We start from the raw sequence: 25,495 nt of genomic DNA, 5'->3' as shown, positions 1-25,495 counted from the left end.
TTTGGTTGAGCCCTTATCCAAGTGTTGAGGTATTATGATTGCTTATTATTCGTTACTCGGTTACCCATCAATCATTTAAAATAAATTATTTTTATTAAATATAGTAAATACAATAAATTTTGAATAATTATATATTTATTCAAGTCAAATTAAAATTTTATTTTTCAAATAATTATTAATTATTTCCCTTTAAATATTTTTTTTAAGAATATGACAATATAATATCTTTATTAGATAAAATAAAATTAAGAAAAAAATTATGTATAATTTAATATATATATATATATATGTGTGTGTGTGTGTGTGTGTGTGTGTAACAGCAAATATAATAATAAATATGCCGAAAGATTTCTAAAAAAAACTCAATGATATTATCTTAAATATGATGTTAATATTCAAGAAATAATTTTAAATATAAAAATTCAAAATTATGTTATAATTTATGATCTTCATTTTTTTCTCGATTATTTTTTAAGTCTTCACGTCATTCTTCTAAAATTAAATTTTTTATACATTTCAGTATTCATAAATTTTAACAGTATTTTGAATTTTTAAAATAATAGTAAACTAATAATATAAATTATTAAAAATGTCACGACTCAACCTATGGGCCGGACCGACACTAGAACCTGGGCCAGCCTAAAGCCCCCGAGGCCCGTTGTAAGCCTAACTATTCCTTAACCCAACTCTAAGGCCCATTTAGGTCCAATTTCAAGAATTCAACCGGACAGAGTCCAGCTATAAAATAGACATTTCAACGGGGAGTTTTTGACTCACCCGACCTGTAAACACAATATATAATCAATATGGGAGCTCAGCTCACCCTTCACATACTCAAATGTCATAAAAATAAATGGGAGCTCAGCTCCCTCATCCAGTCCATTAACATGCATAAAATAATAAGTTTACAGGTCCAAAATAGCAATTTATATTACAGACCCAAATCAAATAATTATTTCTAACATATGCGGAAATTCTAAGAGTTAACAGGTTTATACAAACATTAATAAACGACCTGCGAGGGAGAAAAGCAGGTTAACCTCAAAAATATCCTCCTGTGGCCTAGAAAAATATTGAATAGGAGTGAGCGTTCGACTCAGAGAGTAAAATATCAATTTTAACCATAATCTCTATAATTATCTAAAGCTAATGCACCCTGTAGAGTGAAATGCAATATCAGCAATAATTTCAAATCATAACAGCAAAAAGGTAGTTTGGAGCACTCACACACCCGATAATGTCAAACAATACATATATGGGAGCTGATCCCATATACAGCTCTCTTAATCCAACCTGTGCCAGCGAAGAACTCAGCTCGGACTTCCACTTAATAACCAAATCGGGGTCCCAACGAAGAACTCAAGGCGTGTCTACCCCGAAGGACCGGGTCCCAGCGAAGATCTCAAGCCGTGTGTACCCGTCCTATCCATAGTCAACACCACGTCGCACGCACACTGCTCCAAATTACCACGTCCTATCCATAGTTATGAATGCAACATAAAACGTGCCTAGAGTTTAACTACATAGATACATACATATAGGTGATGCATGGGCATGCTTAAACATATAATAATATCGAAATTACAATTAAAATTAATATTTTACTCACAGACTTGATAGCAGTCATTGTGGCGGCTGAGCAGAGGAAGAAGGCTGTTCCGGCTCACCTGACAAATTTTATTACAATCATTTAATAAATTTGACTCAATACAAGCTAAGAAAAAACCAATACGTCTTAAGTCGTGCCGAAAATCTGGTAGAGTCTCCCCTATACCTAGGACCTATCCAACTTGCAAAAGGGCTCAAAACGCACTTCTATATTTACCAACCATACACCCACAACTCAATCATATCACACAGCCCCTCCTGGACCCATCCAAACAATCATCCATCACAATATGTAAATTTACAGTTTAGTCCTTATAATTAATTATTTTTGCAAAAACTGCCCAAATAAGCTCTAAATATTCTAAAACTTTGCCCCGCGGTCCTTAGCAATATTATTAGGCTATTGCAAAAAGAATCATAATTTTCTAAGCTACCACGAATATTTTATGGATTTTTAATCCCATTTAAGTACTAGAAAATTACGAAAAAGTAAGGTTTGGGTTTACCTATGCCGATTCCGACTTCGGGGACGCGCTCAAGACGTCTGACAATGGTGGGGTAGCCAAAATCTCGATCCAATTCGGAGACTTTTTTGATAACCGATCTGTCTGGCCGGAAATTCATAAACCTGGACAACTGTCGAATTTCCTCGAATTGAAGATACCTACACGAAGCTCATAACACGGGGGTTAGTACATAAATTTTACGGAATTTTCTAAGCTCATTTAATACTCGGAAAAATACTACAAAGTTCGTGGGATCTATCGAAAAACGGTATCGGAAAAATTTGAAATTTATATCGCCGTGAAGCTCCCGATGAGTGGAGCACTCTGGTACTCTCGGTTTTCTCGTGGGGTTCACTGTTTGCGAGAAATCTAGCCCAAAATTAAAATGGGCTAAAACTTCCCGGGCAAAAATTGAACAAACCGTTCGATGGATTTCGGTGTTCTTGGTATCTATGGAAAGCTCTTGACGAGTAGATGGGTTTAGACACAAGACCCTTCGCCCGGGAAGATGAAGCGTCAAACGCTGCGCGTCGCGTCGCTCGCGCGATGTTTGTCGGCGTTTCGGTGGCTGGGGTGGAGCGCCGGCGGGCTGGGGTGGCTGGAGAGGCGGTTGGCCGGCGAGGAGAGGTGGGAGGAGAGAGAAAACGGGAGAGAGAGAGAGAGAGAGAGAGAGAGAGAGAGGAAGGAGAACGCGCGCGGGAAGAGGAGAAGAAGAAGAAAAGGAGCCGGCTCTATTCGGCCGGTCCAATCCGGTCCGGTTCGATTCAGGATACAAAATTTTAAATTTTTTACTCTGTCTTGGGACTAAAAACGAGGCTCAAAAATTTCAAAAAAAATTCTAGAAAACTCAGAAAAATTCGTAGACTTCAAATATATTTTTTGTTTTGCCACGTGGTCTTTAAATTAATTTTTAAAAATCATCAAAGTTTTTATTTTCGAAAAATTGAACTCGATTTCTAAAATCTGAAAAATTTCAAATAATTTTCTAAAATTTAAATAAAATAAAAATATTAATATTTACCTAAAAATAATAAATTTAAAAATTATGGGTGTTAAAAAAACTTATACCATTAATAGCATATCTCTTTATTCTTATTATTTAATAATTAAAATTTTGATCAATTTGCAATCACTGAAGAGAAGACTTTTAAAATTTGCAAGACTTTTGAAATTAATCATATTATTATAAATTAGCAAGTTGACGACTTTACATAGAATAGATAAAAAATGACTTTAAATTTTTAATACAATTGTTTAGATAATATTATTTTGAATTATAGGTTTGTAACAAATTGTAAAGAAAATTTTCAAACTTGAAGATTAAATATGTATTCTTTAAAAAATAAAAATAAAAATAAACGGCAATTAATTTTAGATTTTAAAATAAACATCCCACATGGCAATTTTTTAAATAACTTTTACTGAATGAGGTGATATTTAGTGTGTTGATTATTTCATATAGAATTACAATTTATTGGAATAAAGGAAATTTTTGTAATATTAATTGACATTTTCTTTTTTTTATTTTGATTATTTTCATTTTTAATTTTTATTTTTAGGTTTTGTCAAGATAAATAAAGACCATTCTTAATATCTTAAGATGAAAATTTTAAAATATAGTAATTAATGGCCCATAGCTTTGAATTTTTTTAAATAATAAAAATTTAAAAAAGAGTCAATGTGAGTAAAGTACACAAAATACTTAACTCTAAATATTGTTTATATTATTGACTACGTACCCCTAAATTTAAATGTTGTATGTTAATTATTATATCATGATAAGATACTTAATATTATGAATAATTATTGCAAATTTTAAAGTCATATTAAATTATAATTAAATAATTTATTGAAATTATTTAAATAATTAAACATATTATATAATAAAATTAAATAAATTATTAAAAGAAATAAAATTATAAACTAAATAAATTTATTATATAAATTTTATTATAATTAATAAAATATAATATTACAAATTATATGTATTATATAATGACATAATTAATTATATTTTATGAAAATAAAATATTAAAATATATTAAAGTAGTTGTTAAACTACATTATATTAAATATTTAAATTTAAGAAAATAAATTTTAATTTAATTTCAAATTTTAAATTATATAATTAACTTAATAAAATCTAAAATCTTAGAAAAACTTTATGGATTGAGACCTTATCATAAAAAAATCAAATCAAATCTACATCGAAATCCAATTTGATTTTAAATATCTCCAATTTTAAAATTTTATTTTTGGATTTTTCAAAAACTCGGATCTGAAATAATATCATCCAATCTAGTATCTGTTTAAGTGTCTTATTAAATAACAATAAATTAATAGAAAGACTGGTTCTTCTGTTCAATCCAAAATTGACCAATCATTTTATCTGAACTAAACACTCGTCATTAAGAGAGACAGTCCGTTTCTATTGTTTAGGCCTGCCTAATCCACACATGAATTCATGTCCATGCGTTGAATTAAATCTCTTCTAATACCAGTAGGAGATTTCAGCAAATAGCTTCAGTTAAAGGCTAATTTCATCCTTCCATTTCATGCATTTTCTGTTTGTTGCTAAGGAAATATGAGGGAAATGAAATAGCATTGTTGATAATCTATTGGCCATCAGTTGTATTTTGATAATTTTATTAATATCATGTTAAATGTAACCGTTAAAGGTAATTGTCACTGTTAGTCGATAACTGATAATTGATAATAATTTATTTTGATTAGTGTTTAGTAAAATATATTTAGTTGTTGCTATTAATATGTAGAATGGTAATATAATTTATTTTATTATTAAAATAAATATATAATTATTGATTTGTTATATATCTTTTTTTTTTCAAAACGTGTATTGCATATTTTCTGCATTCGTTGTATATACTAATAATTTTAATATTTGTGTAAAAAAATTTTTTATATAATGTAATATTATTATAATATATTGATTATTCTTATGATAATATAATAATTTTTTTATTTTTCATGACATGTATGTTGTATGTGTACTTATTAAAATAAATTAAATAATTTTTAATTAATTAATAATACTTATAGCATTATAATTATAGAATTACTATGTTATGAATTATAAATTTTTTTTAGTATAAGTAGAATTATTATTATTAAAACAAATCAAAATATTAATTTATATTAATTTTCATAATATTAAAAAAGTAAATTATTAAGTATTTAATGATAAGTATTTTGTCGCTAAAAGTTATTAGAGACTATATATAATATTGTAGAATTTATATTTTAAAGGATTTAGCGATAAATTTTCTATCACTAAAATATTAGCAATGATAATGTTTTGAAGGCACTAGTTGCTAAAATTATAGCGACGCATGTTTCGTCACTAAATAATATTAGTAATGAATATATATGGATTTGTATGTTACTGTTTTTAATATGCATTATTGGCGATGAATTATTTATTTATTGCTATAAACATATATATTTTTTTTATAAATAATAGATAGACAAATAGTATTTTTTTATTTATTAGTTTCATATTTTAGTTAATTACTTTTTTATAAAATTTTATATTTAATTGAAGTTAAATATAAATAGTATTAAAAATTTTAAATTTATATGAATTATAAAATTAAGAATTTTAAATTTACACAAATTTAAAATTAAATTTAATAATAAAAATATAATTACAATTAATAGATAGGTTAATAATATTTTTTAATTTTTAATTTCTTATTTTAGTTAATTATTTCTTATAAAATTTTAAATATAAGTAGGATTAAATATAAATAAGATTAAGACTTTTAATTTTATACAAACTCTAAAATTAATAATTTTAAATTTATACAAACTTCAAAATTAATTTTAATAATAAAATATAATTGTAACTAATTTTAAAAATGAGGGGCAATTTGGGAAAAAGCTAATGTCTGCCTTCATATATTTATATATAATATAGATATAGGTTATTGAAATATATAAATAAAAATTAAATAACTTAAAGTAGTATAGTATATAAATTTGCTTAAAATATATAATATTTAAATTTGAAACAATAATAAAAAAATATTTATTTAAAAAAATTAATAATCTATAAAGAAGTAGGAAGATCATATTAATAATTCTAAAATTATGGGCATGACAAGTGATAAAAATTCAAGAACAGAGATAATTTGAGACAAAATAGGTAAGAGACTAAGAAGATAAAAAAATTAAAATAAAAATCAACAGAAGATATGATAGAAGAAGATGATGTTAGAGGATTAAAAAAAATCAATAAATATATATATCAATCCTTAATCGACTCCTATTTTAGAGTAGATAAAAATCTGCTGATACGCTTCATAATTAGCCTTCTATGTCTAAACTAGTTTTTCTTTGAGCCTCATTCTATTTTGTATCTAGTGATCAATTAGGCTTATTCTATTTGGTTTTGACTTAAAATCTCATATTGAATGAATCTCCTTTTTCTTTATTTTCAAAAAAAAAACTGTGGGTGCAGATTTCCTCTATTTCAAGATTGATCAGTCTCACTTTATTTATTTATTTATTATTTTTGTTGCATGAGAAAACTCACCCTAAATAGAAGTGTTTTTTTTTTCAAGAAATTTGTTTAATTAATTTTTAATATTTTTAATAAACTTATATCACTATATTTATAAATAAAATTATAATTTTACAATCAATATAAAATAAATATAATCATTTTTTTTTAATTTTGATCTCACTCACACATTATAGATATATATTTTTTCTAAAATTTCCACTGTCCAACATACAGTGAAAATTTTTGGTAATTTTGTGAATCCTTTCAAATTGATGTCCATTTCCCTTTATCAACCCATTTGTTTCCTTAACGATAAAATGCCCAACATTAACCAGTCCCAGTGTGCACGCCATCGGTGCAAAACAGCGTCGTTTCACTTCAAGATTGCCTTCCTTTAGTAAGGTAATTCTCTCCGTTATTCCAATGCCTATAGAAGTGTCTCCTGAAAAAGGGATGTTCTTACTCCTTTCTTGCACCATGCTGTCATGCTTTTGTACTTAAGTTATTCCTTTCTTGCACTATACTGCCATGCTTTTATACCCAAGTTAAAAGATTCCTTTTTTTTCAATTTTCTCCCTCTCACATGATTTCATTCCCATTTTTGTGAGAAAGCATTTTGGTTTCTCTCCCTTTGATTTGGTGGGTAATGGTGAATTCACTGTTGGCTTGCAGTCGCATGTACCCATTAGCATGATCTCTATAGTGATGAGAGAGATGGAGTGGTGATTTTGATTTGAGGTTTTGCTGAGGAGTTCTGGAACGTGAGGAGGGTTGGGTCATTCAAGCAATTCATGGTAGTTCGAAAGTAGTGAAGTAACATTTGCCGATGCTTTTGAAAAATCGACGGATTATTCGATATCTCCATGGATATGATCCTACTGAAGACGTTAGTTTGTCCCTTTTAATTTCAGTTGCTTTGTGAATATCCGTGGCTATTGTAACTAGCGTAGTCAGTAGTTACTTGAAATCAAAATCCAGATAATTCAAGTAGACACTGATCATATCTTGGGTTCCTTTTAGATTGCTTTCAAGGGTTTGAATGAAGATTTGAGAAAAGGGTGATTTGTAGTGTATGAGGTTTTTTTTTTTTTTATAAATTCCTCTGATCATTTTTCTATGTTCTCACTAAATCAGCTTTATGGAATTATAGGCTGTTTTTCTTCTGTCAAAGAATTTAACTTCTTGTTGTATTTACTATAATATATTTATCATCAATAATCTTCAGTTGTGGTGCTAATGGATAGTGAAAATAAGTAAAGCCAAATATGTACCTGAAAATGTCTTTCTGGGGATTGGAATTGTAGCAGAGATCAAATGGGGGATACAAAATTCTATATCAAAAGTGCACTTTATTTTCTTTTTCTTCTTTTTGTTTCAAAAATGCTTTAATTATCTTTTAAAAAAGTTGTGAATTTAGCACCAGAAGAGACTTTGATCAATAAACAGTACAAAACATGCTTTCACTGGAAATCAAAATTGTAACCAGTGATGGGATAGTGGAAGTAAACCAAATAAGCACCTGAATATTTCTTTCTAGGGATTGGAATTGCAGCATATATCTTCATGGATTTGATCCTACTGGAGAGGTTAGTTTGTCCCTTTTAATTTCAATTGCTTTGTAAATATTTGTGCCTATTGTAACCAACATAGTTAGCAGTTACCTAAAATCAAAACCCAGATAATTCAAGTCTTGGGTTCTTTTTAGATTGCTTTCAAGGATTTGAACAAAAATTTGACAAAAGGGTGATTTGTACACTGTGTATGAGGCATTTTTTCTTATTCCTCTGATCATCTTTATGTGTTTTTACTGAACCATCTTTATGGAATTATAGCTTGCTTTTCTTCTATCAAAGAATTTAGCTTTTTGTTGTATTTACTATAATATGTTTATCATCGATAATCAATAATCTTCAGTTGTGGTGCTAATGGGATTGTTGGATCTATAATATGTTTATGGATTTGCTTTTGTTGATTGTGTTGTTCTACAATTTTGGGTTGGTTCTGTCAATGATGAAACTGCCACTACTGCTTCGGGGCATTACTTTTGCAGGTATGCTTTTTAATTTTCTTGCTTATATAAATGCCTAGCTGTATTGTGCAATACTAAAATAAAAAAAAAAAATTGAATTCCTATTGGAATTTGATTGTAGGTCTACAGAAGTAAAGCAGAGATAAAATGTATACGTGTGTGTGTGTGTGTGTGTGTGTGTGTGTGTGTTCTTTTCTTTTGTATATGTTAAAATTTTTAGTTTGTTTCAAGTTTCCATATTTCTATGTTGCAGGAATGGCCAAAGAAGCATAGAAAGCACTCAGAAAGTATACATTAATTGGTGAGTTTAGAGAAACTATTTAGATGCTCAGGTATATATTATTTCTCTCTATTTTCTCTTTTTTCATATCTATTTTTCATTATGCGTGTCAAGTTTATTGATTTTTCTTCTTCTCAGCCTTTTTTTTTTTTTGTTTAATTTTTTTCCTTTTCTTGGAGGTAGCCAAACCCAACTCTGATTCTATTTGAATTATTGGTTCTTTAATTTATGACCTGAATGATGTATTTGATATTGAGCCCTCTGTGTTCATTCATATGTTGGTGGGTTTTGAATTTTTTTTTCTTCTTTCTTTTGGTCTTTATAAAGGATAATAAATGAATGCAATTTGTTTATTATTTTATTGGTTTATCTGCAATGTGAGGTATTTGGAAAAGGGTTCTGTGATAATTCAATCTATAGTATCGTATCTTAATTGAAAGTGCAACATAATTGTATGCCAAATTTTGGGTTTGTGATTGATCCATTACAGATTGCTCTTACATGTATAATTTAATTGCTTAAATTGTTTATTTTCTCTTTTTATGGCTTAAATCTATTTGATAGGGAATTAGGAGTAAATTCAGTTTATTTGGATTGTTGGTAATGTTCATAGTGTTGTATGTTCACTTTTAATAAGCTTCATTCGAAGTTTTTTAACATATGACTTTTTATTCTGCAGTTAAGAAGAGGTGCTCAACAGGTCTGAGCCTTTGACCTTCGTCTCACTTCTTCTTGGTGTCACAGACTCACTACCCATGTTGTTCAAAGCATCCAAGTTCTCACCTTTATTTCCAAGTTCTCACCTTTAATTTATTTTCATTGACTAATTCATGTTACATGTACTAATGCCATGTTTTTACTTAATTTTCTGAGGTGTTAAAGAAAAATGAATTTAAACTAAATTGCTTGTGTAATGATAATAGTCCAAGTTTAAAGTGTTCCATGCCGTGCAGAGTTCAGATTTAATCATTTTTATGAACATTTATGGTTCAATGTCTATATTTCTCTTATAAATTACAATCTTATTCTATTTTTTAGTGCTCCTCTGAATCCATATTTTGAATTTGCATATATAGTAATTAGTAAATAAATTTATAGGGCTCAGAGCATATCAGCAGCAGTAAAAAATATTTAGGAAATTAACTATAAAACTTGAAGCTAAAAGGAACTAGCTTTTAGGGCCTGAAGATGAGGCTCTTTACCCTTTCAAAATTTCTCATAAATCTCCTATTTGTTGTTTCTTTTTGAATTATCCATATTTTTTTCATTTGATTGTTATTTGTTTTTGTGGTTATTATCAGCTTAAATCCTATTTATTCCTTCATGAGTTCATTGGCATTGTTTGTTCCTTATTGTGTCTGTGTTTGATGAGCTGCTGCCATATCTGTGGTTTTTTAAGGTGAGGTTTTTCCTTTGCATATTTTTCATTTTATGTTATCTGCGTGCTGATCTTTCTTTTTATTATTTTTTAAATAAATTTACATGTCTTGCCCATCTTATTATATGCCTTTTACTCTGAGGTTTAAGTTATTCTTGCTAGATTTTTGGGTACTTTTGTATCTGCTGTTTCTTGAGTGTATGTGGCAGCCAACAAAGAGGTAAAGTATCTGTTATAACATCAGTAGTTTCTTTAGGTGTGGTTTCCAACCTATCAGATATGCAATCTCATAGCATTCTATAAAAGAATTAAGATCCAAACCATAAACTAAAATAAATATGCAATGTGAGATAACTATTTAGCTATTAGGCATCAAGTTCTTTGGCAATTGAATTTTGATGTGAGCTGATGAAGCCCCCTTAAATTTTATTATATGAGCTGACCATATTCTCCAACTTTCCAGATCAAAAAGAAATGCTTACCCGCAGAAAATTATTCATTTTTGAAATGCAGTTTAATAATCATTTCCATAATTTTAGTCACTGCCAGGTGCAACCATGTGCCTACTGGCTGCTGCACAATCTTGAGTCTAGTTCTTTACACTCCTTCCCAACATAAATTAACTTGCACTACGGTTATTGGTAGTAATGGTTTCCAGGATAATAGTCTCACTCAACCAGCCACAGGAACAAAGGCAAACAGTGGGTAGTAAAGGGGATAGCCCTATTGACTCACTTACTTATGTGTGTGTGTGTTTGAAAGAGAGAGAGGGAGATATAGGGAGAGAAAAATAAAGGGGATACCTACATTATAAACCTGAAAGAGTAAGGACAGAAGGAGGGCCATCTCTTCTTGGACCTGCAACAAAACGGTAAACATAAACTTCATCAGCCTGACTGTCATCACTCCCCTCCTCTTTCATTACCTCCACATTCAATCTTGGCATCTCCCTTGCTAATGGCCGACAGCCATTCATTGTCACATTGCAGGATGACATCCAAAGTGACCTCATAGATTCATACTTCTCCAAACCCGAGAGAAGTGTTGCATTTCCAAATGGGCAATCCCTTATCTCAAGTTTCCTCAACTTTGGACAACCTCCCAGCACACATTGCGTCCCCCAGACACTGCTGCCAGCAAAAGCTACTGCAAGAGTTTCCAAATTTTTGGCATACCTCCCAATATACACAAATGTCAGGTCAGTCAAGAGACCTGAAACTGAAAGTCTCTGAAGTTTTGAGCAAGTTTTCACAACTGCACCAAAAAGTCTCATCCATGGGTTCATTTGTCATGTAATGCAGAGGCGGAAGTGGGTGAAATTTGGGCAGTTTTGCCCAATTGTTGCTACTGCAGCAACACATTGGAAACAAAATGAGCAACATGTTATCTCTTCCAAAGTAATTCGCCAATAAAGCACAAAATTAGTCCGTATAGTATAAGATAAGACAAACATTTGGCAGTGGTATCATTTACTGACACCATTACAAATCCAAAGAGAATGATGATTCATCAAATTATTCCAATGAAAATTAAGAAATAATCTTCCAGAAATAGAACAGAATGGAAAGCTTGCAAGTAATGATTTCTTACCCATAGACGACGAAGTTGTGGGCAGTGACGAAGAAGATTAGCAAGTTCAAGACTTTGCAAAGCAGCATAGCTTAAATTTAAGAAAGTCAAGTTTGTACAAGCTGTATAGAGAAATGGTAAATATGGTGTCGTCGCTTCCCATAAACCACAAATGGTATCTAGGTTCTTGCAATGGTTGAAAGTATTTTCAAGTTCAGTGTACTGGCAGCCAGTGAGCTCTTGTGAAAAAGAGCCTGTACCAATCTCTGTTAATTGTGGGGTGCAAACAAGCAGCCTTTGCAGTTGTTCCATGGAAACATTTTTGTTGACCTTCAGAATCTTAATGATTTGCACCTAGTAACTAGTATATAATAAAATTTTATTATTTATGATAACATGCTAAGACACTTAAAAGTATATAAATATGCAAGTGAATTATTTATTTATTTATCTACAGACTACAGAAGGTACTGATTTATTACAGAGAACACTGCTCCATCAAACCATTCTAACCCTTAACCCACAATTAAGTTATGTGGAGAGATGATGCAGTTTCATACTTCAGGGATTGTATGGAATAGGAATTACACACAGATCAAATTTTCTTCTAACCATTGCCCCAAAGGCCTCTCTCATGTCTAGTTCTTCTTTCTTGGAATTATCAGGAAGTTCCCAATCAAAATGATACAATAACTGTGCAAGTGGAAGCTCCAAATTGGCTATACCAAATGACAGACCTGGACATATCCTCCTTCCAGCCCCAAATGGCAAAAATTCAAAATTACTTCCCCTGAAGTCAATTTTGCTTTCCAAAAATCTCTCTGGATAAAACTTTTCAGCATGAATCCAATAATCTGGATCCCTTCCAATTGCCCATGCATTCACAATGACTTTAGTCTTGATGGGTATGTTGTATCCATTGATTTGGCATTGCTCTTTATTCTCCCTGGGAGCTAGCAATGGACCTGGAGGGTGTATTCTCAGAGTTTCTTTGATCACTGCCTTTAAGTACTTCAATTCTTCAAGCCCTGCTTCCTCAAAATTTCTTTTTCTGTTAAGAACTTGCCTCACTTCTGCTTGTGCTTTACTCATCGCTCTTGGATTTTTTATCAGTTCTGACATTGCCCATTCTACCACTGCAGCTGATGTATCAGTCCCAGCAATAAACACATCCTACAACAGGATAGTGGTTATAACTTGATTAAAACAATCTCTGTGTAAAGAGTAATTATGGTGAACAGTGCTCTAATAATTACAGAAGATAAATGAATTATTAAGAATTTAAATACAGAAATTGAATAAATAAAATATAATTACAGGAACTGAATGAAAAATCTACAAAACTAATAGTGTTTTCTTAAAATAAACAAGTTACTGATATGTGAAAGGTAATACTAACCAGGATAATTGCTTTGATATTGTTTGTTGTTAATGGAAATTCAAGGTCGCCATGTTCTTGAAGATTCAACAGAGTATTAACAATATCTTCCACTTCAGCTTCACCCTGATCACCATTAGTATTTGCTGTTGCCCTGTCAATTCTATGTTCATTGATTATGTTCTCAAGCACCATATCTAGTCTTTTATGCAATTTCTCGAGTCTATACTGAATTCCAGTAATCACACGAAGCAATTTAATAGAGGGGAACAACTCTGCAACGCTAAAGCCTTCCATCATTTTAAGAGCTTCCTTAGCAAGTGGTATGAACGTTTCTTGGTCTTTGCATTTCTTGCCAAAGGCTGCTCTTGCAATAACAGAACAAGATGAAGAAAACAACATTTTGCTAAGGTTGACAGGAGATCCTGCACTGGAAGATATAGATTTAACGAGATTTGATACCTCTTCTTCTCTGATCGATCGGAACAACTGCACACGCTTTGAACTAAGAAGCTCTAGTGTACAAATTTTTCGAATCTGCCTCCAGTAGTCTCCATAAGGTGCAAAAAGAATATCTCCTCGGTTGTAAAATATAAATTCAGCAACCAGGACAAAGGGCCTCTGAGCAAAGATGACATCGTGAGTTTTCATTATTTCCTTAGCTGTTTCTGGTGAAGAAATGACAATTGTCGATACTTGTCCAAATTGTAGGTGCATAATTGGCCCATATTTCTTTGCCAAGTCTCTCAGTCTGCGATGGGGGAGATACCCAATAAACTGGTGCATATTTCCTATGATGGGTAGCTTTTGGGGTCCCGGGGGTAGGTTTAGTGTGTTGCCTCTGCTGGTTTTTAATTTCTTCCATATGCTCCATAGAATGAGATGGAGTAGGAAGAAGATGGAAAGTAATGGAACTGAGAGAAATTGCATGTTTTGATACGAATTAAGATTCCATATGTTGAATACAATGAAGGTCAGTTTGCTTGATAATTGAGAAGGAAGGACATGTGCATGGGTCCCCAAATATAAAATATTTGTCAGATGGTAAGTACAATAAACAATCAAATAATTAATTAATTTAATTTCTAAAATGTTTAAATCATGTTTCGCATGATCTGATGAAAGGATAAGGAAGAAATAAATGGGAGAATTAGGATAATTTAAGTATAAAAAAATAATTATAGAAGTAAATAGTTATTGAAGTTAAATTATAAGAATTAATTAATGTATGTATTTTTTTAAAATATAAAAATTAATTAATTAATTTGATTAAAATAGAAGAATTAAATAATAGTTTGACCAATATTAATTAATGAAAAAATTAATAAATTGACTAAACAGTTTAATATAAGCAAAATATAAGAACTAAATAGTATATTTTTTTAAATATAAAAATTAAATAATTATTTTTATTAAAATATAAAACTAAATAATAATTTACTCTATCAATAATATTTCTTTTGAAAAGAAAAAAATATTTTTTTCTTGTCGCCCTTATCTCTATTATCTTAAACATGGGCAAAGATAAAGATGACCCCACGCACACATCTTAGCCTTTTTAGGCAAACTTTTAGTTAAGATTATTGAAATATGTACATCAACATCACTGTGACATTTTAGCCATTTTTTAGATTTGATTGAAAAATACGATATTCGTTTAGGGACACACACACTAGGACATTTTAGGCAAACTTTGCAGTTAAACAGCTTTTCCTCAAGCTTTTTCGCAAGCAAAGAAGCAAGAAAATTAAGGGAACCGGAAAGAGTTATATTTTCGATTTAAATGTATCAATTAGAGGCGGAAAAGCAAAGGCTGAGACTTCAGGTATGTAAGCATTAAGGGAAGTGTTTCAAGTTTGACTATAATAGCTGATATATATTTAAATAAATAAATTAAAGTATTTAATAATTAAAAAAATAAATAAAACTAATGGCTGATAAGTAATTGATAATCTTAACTGATTTAATAATATTTTTACATTCTTCAATGAGGTTCTAATGCTGGATTAGGCCCTTTGTTTTCTTAATGAAACTAGACAATTACTACTGCCAAGCTCAAGGAAAAGATCCCATGCACCTTCTTCATTTCTTCTTGCCCTTGGGGCACTTCATTCGAGCTGGAATGGAATAACATCTTATTCACCAATAGGCATATTACCAAGAAAAAGGCAATCTAAAGTGCCAATCTCAACTCCTCCTTCCGACTCTTATTTCTTTGAAGGGGAGAAAGCAGCTTTTGTTGGGCTTTCATTTTCATTAATCGTTTTATGTCTACTATATGTTATTCTATTTTAATAAATTATCTAAATTTTATATCATTGATCATGTTCTCTTCTCTAGCGGCTATAGATTTTGGATATAAAAATTAGATTTATAAAGAAAAAGAATACTATGATGGGTTAGATGATCACCACTTTAATGCCAAATTTAATAATAGAAACTAGACGATAGGATGAATGGAAAACTATTTGAGGGCCTTTTATTGTTGTCTCCTATTAGATTCTATAGTCAAGTAGTGTTAAGAAATAAGTTGCGTAGCGCTAGGATTCTGTTTGGTTGAGCCCTTATTCAAGTGTTGAGGTATTATAATTGCATATTACTCATTACTCGGTTACCCATCAATCATATAAAAAAAATTATTTTTATTAAATATAGTAAATACAATAAATTTTGAATAATTATATATTTATTCAAGTCAAATTAAAATTTTATTTTTCAAATAATTATTAATTATTTCCTTTTAAATATTTTTTTATAAGAATATAACAATATAATATCTTTATTAGATAAAATAAAATTAAGAAAAAAATTATGTATAATTTAATATATATATGCCCAAAGATTTCTAAAAAAAACTCAATGATATTATCTTAAATATGATGTTAATATTCAAGAAATAATTTTAAATATAAAAATTCAAAATTATGTTATAATTTATGACTTCATTTTTTTCTCGATTATTTTTTTCATTTTTAATTTTTTTTAAGGTTTTGTCAAGAAAAATAAAGACCATTCTTAATATCTTAAGATGAAAATTTTAAAATACAGTAATTAATGGCCCATAACTTTGAATTTTTTTTAAATAATAAAAATTTAAAAAAGAGTCAATGTGAGTTAAAGTACACAAAATACTTAACTCTAAATATTGTATATATTATTGACTACCCCTAAATTTAAATGTTGTATCTTAATTATTATATCATGATAAGATACTTAATATTATGAATAATTATTGCAAATCTTAAAGTCATATTAAATTATAATTAAATAATTTATTGAAATTATTTAAATAATTAAACATATTATATAATAAAATTAAATAAATTATTAAAAGAAATAAAATTATAAACTAAATAAATTTATTGTATAAATTTTATTATAATTAATAATATATAATATTACAAATTATATTATTATATAATGACATAATTAATTATAATTTATGAAAATAAATTATTAAAATATATTAAAGTAGTTGTTAAACTACATTATATTAAATATTTAAATTTAAGAAAATAAATTTTAATTTAATTTCAAATTTTAAATTTTAAATTATATAATTAACTTAATAAAATATAAAATCTTAGAAAAACTTTAGGGATTGAGACCTTATCATAAAAAAAAAAATCAAATCAAATCTAAATCGAAATCCAGTTTGATTTTAAATATCTCCAATTTTAAAATTTTGTTTTTTGGATTTTTCAAAAACTCGGATCTGAAATGATATCATCCAATCTAATATCTGTTTAAGTATCTTATTAAATAACAATAAATTAATAGAAAGACTGGTTCTTCTGTTCAATCTAAAATTGACCAATCATTTTATCTGAACTAAACACTCGTCATTAAGAGAGACAGTCCGTTTCTATTATTTAGGCCTGCCCAATCCACACATGAATTCATGTCAATGCGTTGAGTTGAATCTCTTCTAATACCAGTAGGAGATTTCAGCAAATAGCTTCAGCTAAAAGTTAATTTCATCCTTCCATTTCATGCATTTTCTGTTTGTTGCTAAGGAAATCTGAGGGAAATGAAATACCATTGTTGATAATTTATTGTCCATCAGTTATATTTTGATAATTTTACTAAATTCTTATTGAATGTAACTGATAAAGATAGTTGTCAATAATTAATAATTAATAATAATTTATTTTGATTAGTGTTTAATAAAATATATTTAATTGTTACTATTAATACATAGAATCACAATATAATTTATTTTATTATTAAAATAAATATATACTTATAAATTTATTATATTTTATTAATTATTTTATGATTAAAATAAATATATAATTATTGATTTATTATATATCTTTTTTTTTCAAAACGCGCATTGCATATTTTCTGCATTCGTTATATATATATTTGTAATTTTAATATTTGTGTAAAAATTTTTTTTATATAATGTAATATTATTATAATATATTGATTATTTTTATGATAATATAATAATTTTTTTATTTTTCATGACATGTATGTTATATGTGTACTTATTAAAATAAATTAAATAATTTTTAATGAATTAATAATACTTATAGCATTATAATTATAGAATTACTATGTTATGAATTATAAAATATTTTTTAGTATAAGTAGAATTATTATTATTAAAATAAATTAAAATTTTAATTTATATTAATTATTATAATATTAAAAAAATAATTTATTAAGTATTTAATGACAAGTATTTTGTAGTTAAAAGTTACAAGAGACTATATATAATATTGTAGAATTGACATTTTAAAGGATTTAGCGATAAATTTTCTATCACTAAAATATTAGCAATGATAATGTTTTGAAGGCACTGGTTACTAAAATTATAGTGACGCATGTTTCGTCACTAAATAATATTAGTGATAAATTTATATGAATTTGCATGTTATTGTCTTTAATATGCATTATTGACGATGAATTATTTATTTATTGCTATAAATATATATATTTTTTATTTTTTTTATAAATAATACAGAGACAAATAGTATTTTTTATTTATTAGTTTCACATTTTAGTTAATTATTTTTTATAAAATTTTATATTTAATTGAAGTTAAATATAAATAGTATTAAGAATTTTAAATTTATATGAACTATAAAATTAAGAATTTTAAATTTACACAAACTTAAAATTAAATTTAATAACAAAAATATAATTACAATTAATAGATAGGTTAATAATATTTTTTAATTTTTAATTTCTTATTTTAGTTAATTACTTCTTAGAAAATTTTATATCTAATTAAAGTTAAATACAAATAGGATTAAATATAAGTAAGATTAAGACTTTTAATTTTATACAAACTCTAAAATTAAAAATTTTAAATTTATACAAACTTCAAAATTAATTTCAATAATAAAATATAATTGTAACTAATTTTAAAAATGAGGGGCAATTTGGATAAAACTAATGTATGTCTTCATATATTTATATATAATATAGATATAGGCTATTGAAATATATAAATAAAAATTAAATAACTTAAAGTAGTATAGTATATAAATTTGCTTAAAATATATAATATTTAAATCTGAAACAATAATAAAAAAATATTTATTTAAAAAAATTAATAATCTATAAAGAAGTCGGAAGATCATATTAATAATTTTAAAATTATGGGCGTGACAAATGATAGAAATTCAAGAACAAAGATAATTTGAGACAAAAGTAAGAAGATAAAAAAATTAAAAAAAAAATCAACAGAAGATATGATAAAGATATGATAGAAGAAGATGATGTTAGAGGATTAAAAAAAATCAATAAATATATATCAATCCTTAATCGACTCCTATTTTAGAGTAGATAAAAATCTACTGATACGCTTCTCAACAACCCTAATACTTTTTCTTTTTTGAGTTTTATTAAATAGTTATCAATTATCAATTATATTTAATGGCTAAATCAAATACTTATCCTGAACAGTTATAATTTGGATGTTTATCAATTATCCATTGCATTCAAATTTAAATCAAACACACTCTCATATTGTTGGTTGATTTTAATCGTGTTGGTTTTATTTTTTAATATATTTCCTTTTTTAAAATTGCTTTATATTACTCCCATTCGATTTCTTAGTTTAATACGTGCTTAAGATCTTATCATAATACCCCAATACTCGATTTCACCATTGAAATTATTAGGTTCTTTAACTCTTTCAGTTCTTGAAAATGGGAAAATTTGGATGTGTTAGTAGATCTTAATTGGCTGTTATTATCTTGTTAATTGCAGAAATGGGAGGGAGCTTTCAATACTCACCGAAACCAGGGTATCCAGCAGAGAATGATGATGAAGAGTATGTCTCCAGGCTTAGTGATACACTTGTTGAAACAATTCAGGAAGCGAAGGACACAATTTCTGAGATAGAGTGTATATTTTGCAGTCGGCTCTACTCTAATTTCCAAATGAAATCTAAAAGCTTGCAGGAGGCTAAAAAAGAAGCAGAAGATTCATGGAAAGAGAAGGAGAGAAATCTTCTGCTCCAGATTGAAAGACTTCAACTTGAAAAGCAACAAGTCCTTGAAGAAAACCAGTGTCTGATGCTTGAGAAAGAAAAGTCTTTGGAGGAGCTGAATGAGCAGACAAAGTCACTAGTTTTAAGAGAAAGAAGAAGCCAGCAAGTTAGAATTGATGAACTAGAAGAGGAGGTTAGGAAGAAGTCCAAGGAAGTTGGTGAGGTGGAATTGCGTAATAGATTACATCAATTGCTTCAAAAGAAATCCATATCAGATAAGGGAAAAGAACTGAAAGAGCATGAAGAAAAGACAAATGGGCTGATTGCCACAGTGAAGAGCTTGGAGAAAAAGGTTGAGGTTCTCGAAGATGACCTTAGACGAAAGACTTTAATGGAAGCGGTAAAAAATGAGTTAACTGAAGATTTACTCAAATGGATCAACTCCCTATTGTCACACTTATCAGATAATGATCAGTTGTCGACTGAGCTTGAAAAGGAGAAGAAAAAATTGGAATGTTTTGAAGAGGAACTTAGTGAACTCCAAAAGAAGCTCTTGAAAAAGACAGAAGAATTTGAGGATGGAAGGGTATCACTAGCGCAACTGCTTCAGCAGATTGAAGTGAATAAATTGGAAATATTGAAGCAAAAACTACTGTTGGAGGACTCTGAGAAGGATAAAAAACTTCTTCTGGAGAAAGTAAATGCTTTAGAGGAGAAGATCAACGAGCTCAAGGAAAATCTCGGAAGGAACAGCAAGTTCACTGAAGGGAAGTGTTCATATGAAAAGTTGCTTCAGCAAATTGAATTGAAAGACTCTCAGTTACTGGCTGAGAAGAAGAAGGCAAGCAATGTCTTGGATGCGTACAAAAGGTTGAATTCTCAGTACACATTTGTCTGTGCAAATACTGGCCTTATTAAGGAGATTATGCTTTCTCAAATCAAATTCGAAGATGAAAGTGGCTCATTAACGCATCAGCAAATCCCAAAAACTTCACCTGGTAAGATATTTTTGGTCTTTTATTCTATGCATTTATAAAGGGAGAGGAATAGAAATTGGAAAATTTTAGAGGCATGTGTTCGCAAACCCAAACTTCACATCCTAAAAAGGAGATGAATTAAATGATTAAAATCAGTGATGATTTGCTAGTAATCATGATCTAGGAGGCAAATACAAATTGATCAATTGTCTATTGATGAATTGAAATCTGATTTGTATGAGTTTGTCCTGGATTTTTCTGAACTCATGATTAGGCTCTATAATTAATTTAGAAACTACATTAAAACACAACCGAAATCCTAATTGTCTTCCTGTTTGATGGAATAAATCACATCTTTTCTGTCCTTGATTCTAAAATCTAAACAAACTTCCTTCGGAATTCTAGATTTTGGGAGCATACATGCAGATACTACTACAGCTGCTCGTGAGATTGAAAAAATGAAGAACGAAAATTACATCAGTAATTGGTTGAAGGATGGTAAAGCAGTCAAATCAATTCCAAAGCCAAGCTTCCATTCTCCTACTTCCAGTTGTTTTGCACCAAAATGCCCTCCTACTGCAAAATCTGCTGCAGTCGTTGGTACAAAGTGGTCTGCATCACGTTGGGTAGATACTACTAGGTATTGTCAGTGCAGAGAAGGGCCTGACCCCTATTATGATTTCCTTGATACCCCCCTTAAGAACCTCAGAAAGAGCTGGAATGAAACCATAAAGGAAAGACCCGATCTGCAAATCCCCAGTTCGGAAAGATATGCATCCATACAGATCAGAAGATGAAAAAACAGGTTATGAATGTTGATCCAGGCCCTGAAAAGCAGCAGATGCCACTTCCAATGGCTTGCCAAAAAGGATTCAAGTAGGTTGAACCAGTTAGAAAGAAAGCTGAGTGGGATAATTTGAAAGAATTAAGCAGTTCAAGAAATTCTATGATGCAGTTCTTCCTAATGGCGGCAAGGATGCTAATGGTAATAAGCAGAATTTCCGCTGTGAGCATCATAATGGTGTTTCCAGCCATAGGTATAAGTACATTCCCCCTTGACTCCTGAAGGTTTTTGAATATTGGATTTGAATCTAAAATGTGATTTTCTCCACCCTGGAACTTCTTTACTGAACTATAGCTGACTTTGATAATTCAATTATGAGATTTTGAGGTCTTAAGTTTTATTTTATATCCCCTCTTACATTGTTAATTTTATTGTCTGAATTTTTACCTTGAAAAATACAGTGGTACCTTTATTTTCTTTGACCTCCTGAAACTACTTTGCCGTCAAATTCAAATGTTAATTTGCAGTTGTCTCTATTATGCTTTTAGCTTATTTCATGTTAATTTTGCTTTGCTAATATATCGTGATAAGTGATTCCTATATAAGTTAAGCTGCTAGTATCAGATCCTCTTTATTTTGCTGTTGTTTTGGCCTAGGCCAGTGTCCACTGACATAACCTGGAGTTGTTAGGTCAAAATTGTTAGGGTAGCAAAACCAGGATACGTTAAAATCTGCACCTTGTCATTGATAGGAGGAATAAAACTGCATATATAGGAGGAATAAAACTGCAAAATATTAGACGGGAGAATGGTGGATTAATCACAGTGCCCTTCATTCCTTGTCATTGATAGGGGGCATTATCGGACTCCTGCTGGTGCTTCGTGTGCCTTGTTTCAATGATATGGGACTATTATTACCTACATTTATGCATTGATTTTCATTATAGTTTGTGAATGTTGATATAAGAGAATGACAATGGTCCATTTGGATACGTCTGGATCTGAAATGAACGTGAATTTGGATTTGTTTCAAGTGAAAAGAACATAAAATTCCAACATGATAGTGCTTTAGGTTGCCATACTGAATTTGAAATAAAGCTTTCAAGAAGTTACTTGGAATCTTAGTAGAGGTCTATTGAAAATTTGACGGAGAGCAATTATATTTGAAGTTAAATGTCCATTAGTTTTTCTATTCTGGTTTTCAGGAATGTGGACTAGTCTGGCTTTTGCCTATTTCGCAATGCAGAGACAGACGGCCAATGCAGGGCAAAAATAGAAAATTAATGGGGTCATGTGGGTGTCAGTGAAGGGCAACCCTCTTAACTAATTGCAGCCTAAGTTTTGGAATTCTTTCCAAATAGCCATAACCTTTATAGCTTTAACTACGCATTTAAAGAAACGAAGCAATCTAAAAAATTGTCGAATCTCTTTATGATCCTAGCAGCACTGTTTATCACGTGCATTCTGTCTTCCTTTTATTCTTTTCGATCCAAAGCCTTTTATCACAAGAAAGTGCTTGGAATCCTTACCCTCTTGCAATGACTTCATTATTTCAAAGCGTTCTTTATCACGGCATATTTTGGCATGAAATAATATTTATTTTTTTTTAATGTATTATTTTACAATTATTTCAACAATGCCCATGCGTTATGCAAGCATGTGCTACATTATCTTCTTATCTCACAGTATGTGACAAAAGCTTATGCTGTTTTTCCACATGCATGCAACTGCCTTATCTTTGTCCATTTCAACTTGTAATTAACTCTTAAATATTACATCACATTAACATTAATCAAATCTACAAACCCCACAACATCACTCACTTTCACCTTAATAATAACACTTCAGACACAATAATCAACCCCACATTTCGGCCGAAACGAAACCCCACCACTTTTAAGGCCCATCGGCCGATCGATGCTCATTAGCATGTCCTCAATGGGTTTCCACAAAGACAATCATTGTTGGAAAACGAAGACCCTTCAAGCCGATCGAACGGTGAACCCACTGGAATGGGCCCACATAGATGGTTGTGGCTCAAATCCAAATGCCCGATATACTTTGCGGACGATAATGAACCGGGTATCGGGCCCTTCAAATTGTTGTATGATAGATCAAGGGCCATGAAATAAGATTTCGCCCCGAAAACATTGGGTATTTTCCCCTCTATAGAGTTTCGGCTCAGATTCAAAATTCCCAAACCGGTACAGCTCAATAAAGATGATGGTATTTCGCCTGATATCATGTTGCTATCCAAGTTAAGGGTAGAGAGAACCAGCATGTTGCCTAACCAGGAAGGTAGCCAGCCGGATATCCGGTTCCTGGACAAATCCAAGTCTGCAAGGCGATTCATCTTGGCTATGGAGTTGGGAATTGACCCAGTGAGTTGGTTTCTGCTCAGTAAGGCCCGACTCAGCATTTTCAAGCTACCGAAATCAGCTGGCAGCTCACCGGACACTTGGTTGTTGCTTAAATCCAAATGCTTGAGACTCCCCATCTTGGTTAAGGAAGCTGGAATCGCTCCAGATATCTCATTGTCGGCAAGATTTAACACGGTGAGTCTCTGCAGGTTTCCAATCTCCGTCGGGATCCCACCGGAAATTTTATTCCCGACAAGATCAAGAATTCGAAGAGACTTCAAAGAAACTACACATTCCGGGATCTGCCCGGAAATACCTTTCCAGTCTGCTATGGTTAAAGTAGTGAGACTATCGAGCTTGCATATTGAAGGGTTGATGAAACCGGTCATGTAACCGGATCGGCCAGTCTTCTCGAAGATGGGGTCTTCGGATTCACCGCGCAGGTTAATGTCAGCGACTCGGCCGGTGGTTGGGTCACAGCTGATGCCATACCACTTGGAGCAGTCGGTGCCTGTCCATGTATTGAAGATGCCCAAGTAAGGCTCGTTTAATGAGGATTTGAAGGCTAATAAGGCCTGCAAGTCGGAAGCCGGGCAGGAGCTGACGGTGGAGAAAATGGCGAGAAGGAGACAGAGTGAAAGAAACAACACATCCATGTTTCTCCTTTCCTAAGTATAATGGGAAAAAATATGTATATTGTGGTCTGTTTCTATTCTTACAGAGGTAGTAAGAAGTGGTTTTCTCTGAACTAGAATGACGAGGTGTGTCTGAGAGGAGGATGTCTGTACTCTGCAATGGAGTAATGGAGTGATGGGTTTATGGGCAGAGAGAGAGAGATGGGTGGAGGGGTGGTGGGAGATGGGGCTTCTAATATACAAAGTTTTGGACCAATCAGCCCTTGCTATGGCTGCATAATGTGACAGTTTACAGGTAATTAGGTGCACATGTGCATATGTTTTCTCTGTTTTTTTTATAAAATTACTTTGAAACAAAAAATAAATTTTACAAAGTTTAATATTTTATCTCATAGATTTTTATAAAATAATTATGTCACAGAAAATATATTAAATTAATAAAAATATAATAAATATACTTTAAAAGTATATATAAATTAATATAATATTTTTATAAATTGATATATCAAATATTATATTAAATTAATAATAATAAATTGAATAATTTGCTTTTAATAATAAAAATATTATGAATTTAAAATAATATTTTATTATATTATTTATAAGAAATATTATATATACTTATATTTATATACAGTGATATTATTTAATGTTAATTTAATAATTTTTATAAAATAATTATTTTATGAGAAATATTATTAAATTCACATATAGTATTAAATAAATTATATATTAATTATTTTTAAATTAGACTTATATAAGTGATTAAATTATTTTATCATTAAATTGATTAGTCAATTTAATATTACGATCTAACCATTTATATATTATCTTTTTATTTCATATTTTTTCAATGTAAAATTTTTAATGAATATGTATTATTTTATATAATATTAGTTTAATTATTGAATAATGTGAGATGGGTTGAGATGAGAAAAAGAAATTATGGATTTGTATAAGAAGTTGAAGATTTTGAATTTAGGTCTTGCTTTGGTCTTTCATTGATTCATGAGGTGGGA

The 25,495-nt window shown here is 30.0% G+C and overlaps 3 protein-coding genes, 1 long non-coding RNA gene and 1 pseudogene across 4 annotated transcripts; 2 read left to right on the top strand and 3 right to left on the bottom strand.

The window, feature by feature from the left end:
* The first annotated feature begins 6,981 nt into the window (after window positions 1–6,981).
* Window positions 6,982–8,805, top strand: LOC110649420 (uncharacterized). Its single transcript, XR_002493759.2, has 3 exons — window positions 6,982–7,041; window positions 8,177–8,225; window positions 8,790–8,805. It is a non-coding gene; the product is annotated as an uncharacterized LOC110649420 (long non-coding RNA).
* Window positions 8,806–11,134: 2,329 nt separating this feature from the next.
* On the bottom strand, window positions 11,135–12,207 carry LOC131182409 (transport inhibitor response 1-like protein Os04g0395600; annotated as a pseudogene).
* A 113-nt stretch (window positions 12,208–12,320) lies between these two features.
* On the bottom strand, window positions 12,321–14,261 carry LOC131182196 (premnaspirodiene oxygenase-like). The gene is made up of 2 exons (XM_058150902.1): window positions 13,295–14,261; window positions 12,321–13,068 (listed from the first exon to the last, which is right to left on the bottom strand). The coding sequence occupies exons 1-2, from the start codon at window positions 14,201–14,203 to the stop codon at window positions 12,457–12,459; spliced, it is 1,521 nt and encodes a 506-aa protein (XP_058006885.1). The 5' UTR covers window positions 14,204–14,261; the 3' UTR covers window positions 12,321–12,456.
* Window positions 14,262–19,262: 5,001 nt separating this feature from the next.
* LOC110649422 (protein gamma response 1-like) lies at window positions 19,263–21,981 on the top strand. Its single transcript, XM_021803981.2, has 2 exons — window positions 19,263–20,719; window positions 21,104–21,981. Exons 1-2 carry the CDS (start codon window positions 19,501–19,503, stop codon window positions 21,493–21,495), a joined length of 1,611 nt encoding a protein of 536 aa, XP_021659673.2. The 5' UTR covers window positions 19,263–19,500; the 3' UTR covers window positions 21,496–21,981.
* Window positions 21,982–23,199: 1,218 nt separating this feature from the next.
* Window positions 23,200–24,694, bottom strand: LOC110649425 (DNA damage-repair/toleration protein DRT100). Its single transcript, XM_021803986.2, has one exon. The coding sequence runs from the start codon at window positions 24,495–24,497 to the stop codon at window positions 23,406–23,408; it is 1,092 nt and encodes a 363-aa protein (XP_021659678.2). The 5' UTR covers window positions 24,498–24,694; the 3' UTR covers window positions 23,200–23,405.
* Window positions 24,695–25,495: the final 801 nt, after the last annotated feature.

The sequence above is a fragment of the Hevea brasiliensis genome, chromosome 8 (genome assembly GCF_030052815.1).
Source record: "Hevea brasiliensis isolate MT/VB/25A 57/8 chromosome 8, ASM3005281v1, whole genome shotgun sequence".
Classification (NCBI taxonomy): Eukaryota; Viridiplantae; Streptophyta; class Magnoliopsida; order Malpighiales; family Euphorbiaceae; genus Hevea; species Hevea brasiliensis.
This window is presented reverse-complemented; position numbering and strand designations above follow the sequence as displayed.

What these genes read in the sequence shown, in the direction of transcription:
- LOC131182196 (XM_058150902.1), bottom strand. Translation starts at nt 14,203, where the DNA reads ATGCAATTTCTCTCAGTTCCATTACTTTCCATCTTCTTCCTACTCCAT. An exon ending in ATATCAAAGCAATTATCCTG is followed by an intron (nt 13,069 to 13,294) that starts GTTAGTATTACC and finishes ATCCTGTTGTAG; the next exon opens with GATGTGTTTATTGCTGGGAC.
- LOC110649422 (XM_021803981.2), top strand. Translation starts at nt 19,501, where the DNA reads ATGGGAGGGAGCTTTCAATACTCACCGAAACCAGGGTATCCAGCAGAG. An exon ending in AATCCCAAAAACTTCACCTG is followed by an intron (nt 20,720 to 21,103) that starts GTAAGATATTTT and finishes TCGGAATTCTAG; the next exon opens with ATTTTGGGAGCATACATGCA.
- LOC110649425 (XM_021803986.2), bottom strand. Translation starts at nt 24,497, where the DNA reads ATGGATGTGTTGTTTCTTTCACTCTGTCTCCTTCTCGCCATTTTCTCC.